General features: G+C 50.2%; 2 protein-coding genes across 5 annotated transcripts in view; one reads left to right on the top strand and one right to left on the bottom strand.

Moving 5' to 3' along the window:
- The first annotated feature begins 251 nt into the window (after nt 1-251).
- On the top strand, nt 252-1210 carry Pomc (proopiomelanocortin). The gene has a single exon (XM_046441694.2). It carries the CDS (start codon nt 252-254, stop codon nt 1041-1043), a length of 792 nt encoding a protein of 263 aa, XP_046297650.2. The 3' UTR covers nt 1044-1210.
- Nucleotides 1211-7156: 5946 nt separating this feature from the next.
- Efr3b (EFR3 homolog B) overlaps nt 7157-11897 on the bottom strand; it is a 77457-nt gene continuing 72716 nt past the window's right edge. For all 4 annotated transcript variants that reach the window (XM_046441388.2, XM_046441389.2, XM_046441390.2 and 1 more), the window contains exons 20-23: nt 8969-9017; nt 8621-8727; nt 8165-8214; nt 7157-7511 (exon numbers count right to left, since the gene is read on the bottom strand). In XM_046441388.2, coding sequence (XP_046297344.1) covers nt 7406-7511; nt 8165-8214; nt 8621-8727; nt 8969-9017 — 312 coding nt within the window. In that variant the 3' untranslated portion in view covers nt 7157-7405. The remainder of the gene's footprint in view (nt 7512-8164; nt 8215-8620; nt 8728-8968; nt 9018-11897) is intronic.

Below are 11897 nucleotides of genomic sequence, written 5' to 3'. Positions count from 1 at the left end.
CCCCATGCCCCACTTGGACTTGAATGGAACTATAGCTATTTACTCAAAACTCATGAAGTGCCAACTGCTACCACCATCTGCCCTTTTTGCAGCAGTTCCTATATATCAGGTGTATAGTGGTCCAGCACGGAGCCTGGAGGGTGGGTTCCTCATTGCCACAGTAGGATGGGGTGAACCAGGGTGTTTGCTATAGTTCCCGGACGGTCTACGCGAGAGGACAAAAGGGCCACGTGCAGGGTGAGTCCCGGAAGATGACCATGAGTGTAGAGAGGGCTGCGCGGCCCACGCGCTGGGCAGGCGGCCTCGAGCGGCAACATGGCGCGCTGTCCTGCCCCATCCCTGGAGGGCGGCGGCAGCAGGGCCCGCGCCTCCCTCACGCGCTCGCTGTCCCTCAGGCGTGCATCCGGGCCTGCAAGCCCGACCTCTCCGCTGAGACGCCGGTGTTCCCCGGCAATGGCGACGAGCAGCCGCTGACCGAGAACCCCCGGAAGTACGTCATGGGCCACTTCCGCTGGGACCGGTTCGGCCGCCGGAACGGCAGCAGCAGCGACGGCGCGGGGCAGAAGCGCGAGGAGGAGGTCGCTGCAGGCGAAGGCCACGTTCCGCTGCCCGCCGGCGGCCCCGAGTTCCGCGACGATGGCGCCGAGCCGGGCCCGCGCGAGGGCAAGCGCTCCTACTCCATGGAGCACTTCCGCTGGGGCAAGCCGGTGGGCAAGAAGCGGCGCCCGGTGAAGGTGTACCCCAACGGCGCGGAGGATGAGTCGGCCGAATCCTTCCCGCTCGAGTTCAAGAGGGAGGCTGTGCCCGGCCCCGAGGACGCGGCGGCCCTCGCCGACCTGGAGTACGGCCTGGTACCCGAAGCCCAGGCGGCGGCGGCCGAGAAGAAGGACGACGGGCCCTATCGCATGGAGCACTTCCGCTGGGGCAGCCCGCCCAAGGACAAGCGCTACGGTGGCTTCATGACCTCCGAGAAGAGCCAGACGCCCCTGGTGACGCTGTTCAAGAACGCCATCATCAAGAGCGCACACAAGAAGGGCCAGTGAGGGTGCAGCGGGGCGCAGGGGCTTCTCTCCTCCGGGAAGTCCATCCTAAAGCCCTCTGGCTCGCCTGCCCTTCTGCCTGGCCAGCTTCTCGCTGGGGCTGGGGGTAGCGACAGACATTCAACCCTTAAAGCTATCTGTAGTTAGGAAATAAAGCCTTTCAAATTTCACAGCCGTCTCTGACTTTGTGTGAATAAAACTAAAATACAAAGATCAGCATTTACTGGAAGAGAAACATAGTGGTTTCCATGTGACCACTGTATTTCATTAGATGGGGATAAAATGGAAAGACAACGTTCCTCCCCCCCAGCCATGAATCTTCAGGGGACCAACTAGTTTGAATGACTCAGGGTGGCTTTCAGTCCAGTGTTCCTAGGATGGCTACATTTCTTACCCTCCTGCACTGAGTGAAGATGTGCCAAAAGTCACAATTCCTACAAGAGTGACCATGGGGACTCAGGGAGCCAGGCAGGCACCTCGCAAAGCCTACTCATCAATGGGGGGACTCTAGACTGTCAAGTGGGAAGCTGTGGTCATGCTTTTCTGGATTTGGTTGCTGACTGGGCCCTTTGCTATTTGTGTGACCTTAGGCAAGTCCCTTAGGCAATTTCAAGTTGAGTTTTCATTTACTTCTCCCTTCTTAGCATAAAGGCTGAGAGTTGGTATATTCCCAGACACATGGTCTCACTGCCTTCCACACATGCTCATGGAGAAACATCTGTTTAAATACAACACAATATTCAGATGCCTCTTACAGTTCTTAGGCTCAAAACTGGAGATCCCCGACTGTTTCCCCACTGGCTGTGGCCCAGCCCCTCATCCCCATGTTGCCTGAATGCAGCCCTTCATTCGCAGTCCTCCCCACTCAGGCCTTTGTTCTAACCAACTTGTCTCCAGGTGCTTTCTTCTCCAACCATCATATACAAATTACTCGTATTAACATATAAAAATACTTCTTTCTCCATATTCTCTGACTTGTGAGCCAAAACAGTACTTCCACCTCCCGATTTTCTGTTAATTCCAAACTATTGGGCAGGGCATACAGAGTCCTTGTCAACCAGGTTCACTTCCCTTCCAAGACTGTTTCCTTGAATGAAGGCTCTGCCTCATGCCTACTAGTCTTCTCATTGTTCCTCTGCCATCCTTTTTCACTCTCTAGACCCTCCCACCCCCATTTTAAATGATGTCGTTTTTCAACGCAAGCCCAGGCTCAAGTCCAGCTCTGCTGGGCAATGTGATCTCTTCCAGCTACTCCTCATCCCTAGTGTTTCTGCAGCCAGTCCCCTTCAGCATGGAGGGAATGCTCTGTGGCTAGAATAGCAAGTTACTTGCTGTCTGCATGTCTTGTTCTCTCAGGGAAACTTCAGCTCTGTAGGGCAGAAGGCAGGTGTTGTGTGTTATGTTTCTTTTCAATCTCCCTGTGGCATTCTCACAATGCTGGGGCCACAGGTTTGCAGCCACACATTTACAATACACAAGAGATTCACAGATACCTACAGGGCTGCAGGCATACCTGTCACCTGCATTCGGCACACCAGTGGACAGAATATATCAAAGCCAGCTGGGAAACATTTGTATATAGCATTTACAAATACCCCTGTGGTTGATGCTCTGGGAGTTCGCAATGAAAGAAAATGGGGATTGTACCTGGGAAGTCCTGATATGAGGAGAGTTAGAAAATCATATTAATATAGGATATCCCTCAATAAGGGTTATAAGAAAAGAACTAGAATGAAGAATGGCCTGAGCCCGGTAACTGAGGATGCGCCTATGTTGGGAATCCTGGCCTCAAGTTTCCATGTTGGTAGCATCCTTTCCCTTACCTCCTTGGTTCTGGGACAAGTAAAACAGGGTCAGTATGTGTGTGTGGGGGTGTGTGTGGGGGTGCCTAAATGTCAGTGGTACACAGTTGGTATTTTCAAATTCTGTTTTTATCCCCCCAAACCATTTACCTTAAAGAAATCAAACAGACAGCCATGTAATGACAACATTAACATTTATTTGAAAAGGGCATCATGAAGGCTCATTGGGAGATGGCAACTAATAATCCTAAAGAATGATTTTGCTAAGAATCCTTCCTACGCTCCCCCCCATTCCCCTTTCCTCCCTTCCCTAAAATAAAACTAATTTGATTCAACAAATTTAAAACACAGAAAACTGCCACAGGCACTAATTCTGCACTCACATATAAATATGTCAGCTGTTATATACATATATTATCAACTATGAACTACATTACACACATGCACACATGGGCACACACACTCAGCCAGGTGTTGAAGGTCTAAATGGACACAAATGTTAATGTACGGGCTGCAGCATTTGTAGATTTACAACTCTGCACTCCATATGCCTGAATCCACAGTCATGGAGGAGTAGCGCAAAAGGGCAAGGTGATGGGGCTCGGGTAGCCCTGTGGTCCGCTGGAGGAGAGAAGCCCTGAACTATCAGGTTGATGTCCAAAGAGAGCACAGAAAACTTCCTTCTGGCCACAAAGCCCTTCCCACTGCCCAGTGGCTCCTTCTCACCATTGCTGCAGCCAGCCAGGCCTCAGGAAGGGCCTGCCATGAATCTCCTTCTGCAGTCTTCAGATCTACACTGAGCTTGGGGTTAAGGGTCACAGTAACCAGAAAATTTCTAGGGCCAATGGGATGAAGAGGCCCTGAGCCTTCTCCCCAGATGTAAGTGATGTCTTGTTTCGAATGATCGGCCTCCCAGGGCTCAGGGACACAGGAAGCAGGCGTGGCCTGCCCTGATGAGACAACCTCCCTGCACACCTTAAAACATGGCACTAAACTGGCCAGCTGCCATTTTCTGGTCATGAGAAGGAATTGGGAAAAGTAGTCTCACTTTTCAATAGCACTTTGCATAGCCAGGTTAGAAGGCCTGGGGACAGCAGAATGGCAACTGGAAGGCCTGGTGAACCAGGAGCCCCCAAGCCCAGAGGTCTGCCATTTAAAGGAAACTTAAGACTGTTCTGACTCCTACTCCAGTTTAGTGTCTTGGACCCAGAACATCCAGGACAAAGAGCAGCGCATGTATGACATTGGGTTCCTTTTAGTACATTCTTTGGTCCCAGGCCCCACTTTCCCCGCTCATCCATTTGCATTGGATGGGTGGGGCATTAAACAGAAGGGAGTATCTGGGGACTTTTCTAGTTCTTCTCCTGACCTACTTGGGCTCCTTCACTGTTGAGGAGGCCATTTAGGAGTCAAGAAACCACTTATTTCTAGTCTTCAGAGAGAAAATGGGAACAGGCCCAGGCACTGGAGGTCCCAGGGCAAGGAAAATAGAAGATGCCCTAGGAATACACAGGTGATTTCCGTTCATCTGCTCCTTGTGCTTTTATGACTCAACCAAATTACAGAACCTGCAAATCTCAAACACATTCATGCCTATTAAGTTCTACCAGCCGATGACAACCATGCTACCTTGGTCACAAAGCTAGAGTTCTCAGGACCATTCGGGGCAGCTGGATTGAATGAGCTTGCTGCCTTCTCTTGATTCAAGCTCATGTGAGAGAGGACAGCAAAAAGAGGCATGAGAGGGAGCTTCCATGCCAGAGGGCATGAAAGGCAGGTGCCAGGACGCTAAGCCAAGGCACCAGGTTCCTCCCTCTTGACCCCGCCCAACTCTACTCTGCCTCCTTCCCAGGCCTTGTCACACAGTGGTGGACACTTCTGCATTCACTAAATTTTTGTCCAAGTTAGCATTCACCTTAAACTGTCTGATTCTAAGGCATACTTGGCCAAGATCCAGATTCTACCCCACACCAGCAGGCAAACTAATACTCCACTGAGTGTAAACTGAAACTGAAACTGAGATACACAAGAAACAGCCAGGTCTCCAAAAGCAGCACATCTTTGCTAAGCAGCATGGTGTAAAGAAAAATCTGCCTTGGATCAATGAAGATGAAAGAGCAGAGGTGTCTCTTTAGAAAGGAAATCCTGTGCCTTTTTTTTTTTTCTATTCTCAGGAGGCTGGTGAGGGACAGACATCTGAGTAGACCTACAGGTCTCTGGTTCCGAAACTGGCTCTAGAAAGAAACTCCAGGGAAATGACTTCCAAGGCTCAGAACCAGGAGCAATTGCTCAGGAGCAATTGCCATGGGGGTGGACCCTAAGGCTGCATGGGAACAAGAAAGAAACAGAGGGTCTGAATGATGGGGAGATCTGGTATGGTGAGGAAAGGCATGTTTGTGGCTCAAGGTTTAGGTTTTCTTTAATGTTTCTTCCAAAGGTTACTTTTTTAAAAAAAAAACTTTAAAGTTAAACTTTTAAGTTTGTTTAAAGTTATTTTAAACATGGTTTCTTAATACAGAGATATTAAAGAGAAATCTAAGTTCATGCTTCCAAAGTTGGGTTGACCACAAGCCAAAAGCCACAGAACAGAGTTAAAAACCCATGGGAGAACAGAAGCCTCACCCCCTGGGCCTGAGATCATGCAGGCCATGCAAAAAACACGTGCCCACAGCATGGGGTGGTGGCCATGGAGAAGAGCTGCATCCATAGTGTGGAAACTACAGGGATGAGGGTCCAACAGCCCATGACAACATTTACTGCACACACAATGAGAAACTGCATGTGCTAAGTTTTTCCCAATTTTGGAATAGGTGCCCATCTGCCCTAATGACGAGGCTGTCACTGTGTGTCTACACAGGGCCATGCACAGGGGTATGATCTGAGGGCATCCTGTCCTCCCCTTAGCAGAAGCAGTCCCCTTCTGACCCCATGCCACACTGCCTAAAAGTATACTGTAAAAAGTGATTACTTTAGGTCAATAAGTCTATTCTCCCTCCCTTTCTTTAAAAAGCAAATTCTCCAGAAAGGGAACGTTTGACCATTCACACCTTCCTGTGAGTTATATCAGAAGAGTCATGGGAAGTTTGGCTATAAAGAAAGGAAAGGGCTCCTTCAACCATGGGTGCTTCCAGTAGAGAAGACCCAGGTGGGAATCTGCCAGGGGCACCCCAGGAGGAATAAAGGAACCTGGAGGTGGGATGGGGAAGCACAGGCAGAGAGGAGGCAGCAAGTGGCCTCCGTTATGCCCTGCCTGGCTCTGAACATGCAAGTCACACAGGGTCAGGCAGGCAAGACTTGGGGAAAATGAATCCCAGAACCTAATGGGGTCTCTACCATTTTACCCCAGGATACAAGCAAGGTCTGTTAGCACTGATGTCCCAGACTTTGTCCAAAGAGTGAAGAAATCATTCCAATATTAGGTGCTAGATCCCTCTTTGCTCAAATGGAACATCCCTAAGTTAATTTCAGACATCCTTGAGCCCCAAAGTGCCACTTGTCCCGTTCCCCCTCTCTTCTCCCCTGGCCCAGGCTGGAAGCCTCTTCCATGGAAGGTGGCGGGGGCAGGCCTCTGGGCTTCCTTCCCTTTTTTGGGTCATCAAGAATCAGATTATCTTGTTCTACCTTCCCTCAACCCAGAGGCTTGGAAATGTCTTGAGTTCCTTGGAAAAAGACATCAAAGAGAGAACATGACTAACTCAGAGAAACATCCAGAAGACAGAACCACGGAGGGACACCAAAAGCCCTCTCTGAAGAAAAGGAGGAGGTGAGACCATGCCACACAGGATAGGACTTGCCCTGCTTGTCCTGTCCAAGACAGAAGGCAGGTCCTTGCAGCAGCCCGCTGCCCGGTCTGGGAGAACCAGCCCTCTATCACCAGCCCGGCCCGCCCTTCCCTCTACCTTTGCTGTCCCCCAGGGTACCTCCACCCTAGAAGGACTTGGAATTCACTAATAGTAGAAAGAAACAGACAGCTGAAGGGTGGACAAGACCGTGGAAGACGCTCAAGACTTGAGTACAGGAGGAGAAGGCTGCTGGGGTAACTGCTACCATCTCCCACCTCTGACACGGTCACTTCTCTACAAGGGGAGCATTCTTTGGTTCCTCCAAGTGCCAATTATGGTTGGCTTCCTTGGACCAACCAAGTCCCCTTCTACTTCTCTCCTCAGGAGATGAGATGTGCTCCCACAGACACAGCCCCCATAGAAGCCCTTCACCCCACACACCAAGCGGGACCTTCCCAGACCTCTCAGCTTCTCTCTGCAGATGCCCCCATGATTCTCTGTCCCTGGCCGACACAAAAGAGAAGACAAAAGGTGCAGGTGAAATGCTTATTGGCCCCAGAGGGGCAGGTGGCTGGATCTCCCTCAGGGAAGACAAGGCAGAGGCAGGAGGGCCATGAAGGGCAGGGAAGGCCCAGAGGCGCCACCTTTGCTTAGCTGGTCGCCATCCAAGGTGACTGTTTGAAAAACAGATCCCAGCTACATTTCCACAAGGTAGGGGTGGGTATGAAGGTGAGCCCCTCCCTCAGGCCCTGTTCCTCGGAGGGGCTCCATGTCTTGGAATTCAGTATACGCACAGATCGGGGAACTTCATCTCATAGACGGGGATGGAATGGTTTTGTGGCTGGCCGTAGGCTGCGGTGATGGTTCCTGATGGGCTCGGAGGGGGCCTGAGGGGACACAGGGAGGAGAGAGCCATGAGGTGGGAATTCTGCAGTCCCACCCCTGGGCAAGAAAACACAGCAACTGATTTGGGTTTCCTTTTGCACAGGAACCAGAGAGCTCGTCACTCCCTGGGGTCCCAGGTTTCCAAGTTGTTCCAGAATCTAGAGCTTAGGCAGGTCCTTGGAAGAGTCTACAGTGATACCGCTGCTTTATTTTTATTTTTTTTTAAATTTATCTGTAATACTTTTAACATCACAGAGGCAGCAGTAATTTTTTTTAATATTTATTTTTTAGTTCTCGGCGGACACAACATCTTTGTTTGTATGTGGTACTGAGGATCGAACCCGGGCCGCACGCATGCCAGGCGAGCGTGCTACCGCTTGAGCCACATCCCCAGCCCTTGAGCCACATCCCCAGCCCGATACCGCTGCTTTAAATTAAATACCAGCCTGGGACACTAGGCCTCGCCCAGCCAGCCTCTTTCCCCTCTCTGATCTCGGTCTCCTTGTCTAGGGAGAGTTGGTGGCTGACTCCAGCCCTGGGAACAGAGTTGTGGTTCGTGGAAGGACTGAAGGCAAGTGTGCAGAGGAGGATGCAGGATGACAGCCTTGATGCTGAGGGCACAGGTAGGGGTCCCCTGACCAGGACTGCCACTTACCGAATGGTGATTTCAAAGATCTGGTTGAGCTTGCTCTGCAGAAGCGATGCCTAGACACAAACAGAGCGGAGTGAGCTGGGGGCTCCCAGGCCCCTACCAGTTGACTCACAGCCCACCTGTCTAGAGGATGTCCTGGAGATGCTGGGACGCGCAGCCTAAGGAGGACATTCAGGTGTGGGATGCCTGTGGGGCCCTGACTGTAGATTCAGACTGGGAAGAGCCACTGTCAAAGGCTGGCTAGGGGCAGGACAGATATCCAGGAGTAGCAGGGAGGCTTTGGGCAGGCAGTTCTTGAGTTCAAGGTCATTGCCCCTGAACGTGGGGTGGCAGGGACTGCTGGGCATGGGGCCAGGAGATTCGCAGTGGGCGTCAGCTCCTTTCTCAACTCACATTTGTGCAAAACCTGGGCCTTGACTCCTAGCTCACGAGGCATCATCCCTGTGGCGCCCCGCTTACCCGGGCCCCGCAGTGGGCTGCAATCTCCTCGAAGGGTGCCTTCTGGAATTTCTCCACCACCTGTCGCCGCCGCTCGCGCTCCTGTTCCTCCACCGCTACACTGTCCACTGCAACGACAGCAGGGTTAGTGCCCAGGTCCTCCTCACTGATGAGGAAGCGGAAGGGCTTGGGGAGATGGATAGGGTGTGGACTTGGGGCGGAGGCGCAGGCCGTGACTGCTGCTTGAGCGCTGCCCTCTGACTGCTGGGGAGTGGGCCTGCAGACTCAGCCGCCAGGGCAGGGCTGAGTCAGAGCAGAGAGGGCAGCCCTGCCCTCCCCTCTAACCAGTCACTGGGGCCCCTAACTTACCAATGGCCTTCTTCAGCGTCTCATAGGTGATCTCCTCGGCAGGCACTCGCTGAAGGAGAGGGGACAGAGATGCTCAGAGAGGTGCATAGAAAAAGGCAGCCCTGGCCTCTCAGCTATCTGGCACCCCTTTGCTTCTTAGAAGAATGTCCAAAGGGATCCCCCATCCTCCAGGGTCTCTGAAGCTCCCGGAGCAGGCATGGAGGACAGTGAGAGAGGTGGGGGTGAAGAAAGGAATTCCTCATCAGATTCAAACTTAGGGGTGAGTCCCAAGTCTTATCTAAAAAACCCCTGTCCCCGGCCTCTCACTCCATCCTGTCCCATCAAGTCCTGGAAGAGGAAAATACCATGTAATTTAAAAACAAAATCTTGAGATAATAACAGAAATTACTGGAAGAAAGAAGGGGCAGTTGGCAAGTATGATCTTGAATGTCAATTTTAAATACTGAATGACATTTTTGAAGATTTAATGATATTAAATTATCTACCAAGGTGGGCAGAGTTATTAATATTGGTGGGCCCTTCACTGCAGAGGTTGGTCTAAGGACATGGGTCGCAGGACTTGAGCACTCTGTAGAGTCTATGAAAGGAGGTGGGAAAAACTAAAACCCAAAGAAGGGAACACCAAGGATGTGTGGCCTGAGGTCAGATGCAGAAAACAGTGAAGGAGCTTGGACAAAGTTCCAGAAATCCCCACCAGACTATGAGCTCCTTGGGGCAAGACCTGGGACTTACTCATGTTCCATCACTTAAACACAAGTATTTGAAAAGCAGACACAGAAGAAGATGATATCATTGACACGAAGTTCAAGGAGCGACCAAGTCAGGCTAGTGGCTCCCTTTGGGGAGAGGGGTGGCCAAGAGAGGGAGTAGGGCCCCTGGGCGATAACTGTTCTATTCCCTGATCTGAGTATGATGACATGGGTGCATTTTTCTTTTTTGAGCTGCATATATTTAAAAAATTTATTTGGCATCCAGTAAATGATGGAGTGGAAAGAATATAAGTGTGGATAAGGGACAAAGTCATTCAACAACTTTTTTGGGGGTACCAGGGATTGAACTCAGGGGCAGTCAACCACTGAGCCACATCTCATCTCACCTATTTTGTATTTTATTTAGAGACAGGGTCTCACTGAATTGTTAGTGCCTTGCTTTTGCTGAGACTGGCTTTGAATTCGTAATCCTCCTGCCTCAGCCTCCCGAGCTGCTGGGATTACAGGTGTGCGCCACCATACCTGGCTCAACAAATGTTAAATGAGTACTAATTACATGCAGGGTTCTAAGTGGGTCATTCAATAGAAATCAGAAAAATTTCCAGCATTGGAATTACATGCACGAGAGTGCTATGCTGAGCTGTAATTCATCTGAGAATCCATCCTCTGCATATCCATCTATGCATGGTGTGCAACTATCCAACGTAAGACACTCCCATGCTAGGGAACTGTGGTGATGACAGTCAGAGAAAAAGAAACTCACTGGGCAAGAGCAGGTAGAGAGAAGTGAATGGAAGAAATGGGACTGGAGCTGGGCATTGAAGAACAGGTAGTTCACAGGCATGAAGACACACACGTGGAGAAGAAGGGTGAGTCTCACATGGACTCCAACACTAGCAAACCCACAGAGGCAGCATGGGGGAGGCTGAGGGCAGTCCTACCAGGCTGGGATGGTGCAGGTATGCTGGGGACAAGTGGGTGGGGTAATATGATATGGTAGTGCCAGCCCAGATTGTAAATGTCTCCGAACGCCAAGCACCAGTATTGGAATTGGACCAAACCAGCCAGCACAGATTCATCAGCCACCCCTTCCAGAGGCAACTGATAGTAGGTGGCTATGTAGCCAGGTAACCATTTCTCCTCCTCCTGCTCCACTTAACTCATCAGTTCCTGAGGGACTCTTGGAAAGGGAGAATCATTTCCACAGTGGGAGACAGCAGCCAACCAAACCCTGAGGCCTGACACTCTAGAGGTTCCCAGTCTTTTACAGCAGGAAGGGCTCAGAGAACCCATCCCATCCCCCACCCCCATTCCACATCCTCACTTTTGTGGTCCAGTTAGCCCAATTCAGAGCTTCCAGCCTTCCCTGGGAAGGTTCCTGACAAGTTTTGAAAGCCCCGAACTGGAGGTCTGCTCGGTAGTTGAGGGCATGGTTAGAGGGAGCCTGACCTTTGGGGATTAGAACCTGCAGTACTAATAGGATATCAGTGCCTGCAGGGTACTGTAACAGTAGGGACATGGCAAAGCCACAGAACGGACACCACCTAGAGGGAACCCTAATGTAAACCATGAACTGTGGCTGGTGACAATGTGGCAGTGTAGGATAATCAACTGTCAGGCAGGTGTCACTCTGGAGTGGATGTTGGAAGGTTATGTGTTTGTAGAAAGCTTAAAATTTTCTGAAGGAGTTGAGTTTTGAAAATTGCTTTCTTTCATGTGGAATTGGGCTAAAACTTGTTTCTAGATGAAATTATAATTGAAATTATAATTTGAAATTATAATTTGATCTAGAGAGTCCCTCTTGAGAAAAAAATCATCAAATTTAAGTACTATGGTAGTGTTGGGAGCCTTTTTAATAATCTTAGAAAGAATAAATGTTTTAGCCCAGAAAGCTATAAGTATATGGGATATCTCTGGATCCTCTTTTCACATTTGCTTTTAACTTAAAACTGCTTTAAAAATAAGTCTTAATAAAAAATATGCCAATATGTCTGGAAGACACACTATGAAAGCTATTTTCACCCTCATCTTTTCTGCTGAGCCTCTGACTTGAAACCCAGAGCACATAATGCCCCTAGTATGAGTAGGGAATGGAACCAGAGTGCTTTTTGAAACAGTCCCATGGGAGTGTGTGTTGGGAGGGAACACTGATAAGTTTTTCAGATGGAAATATCAATTTTATACAGTGAGAGTTGGTAAGAAAATGGCTTTACCGAGAA

This window comes from Marmota monax, unplaced genomic scaffold (genome assembly GCF_021218885.2).
Source record: "Marmota monax isolate L192 unplaced genomic scaffold, Marmota_monax_Labrador192_F-V1.1 WCK01_AAM20220418_F8-fsc00010, whole genome shotgun sequence".
Taxonomy (NCBI): Eukaryota; Metazoa; Chordata; class Mammalia; order Rodentia; family Sciuridae; genus Marmota; species Marmota monax.
This window is presented reverse-complemented; position numbering and strand designations above follow the sequence as displayed.

Excerpts from the sequence above, each read along its gene's own strand:
- Pomc (XM_046441694.2), top strand. The coding sequence starts at position 252 with ATGACCATGAGTGTAGAGAGGGCTGCGCGGCCCACGCGCTGGGCAGGC.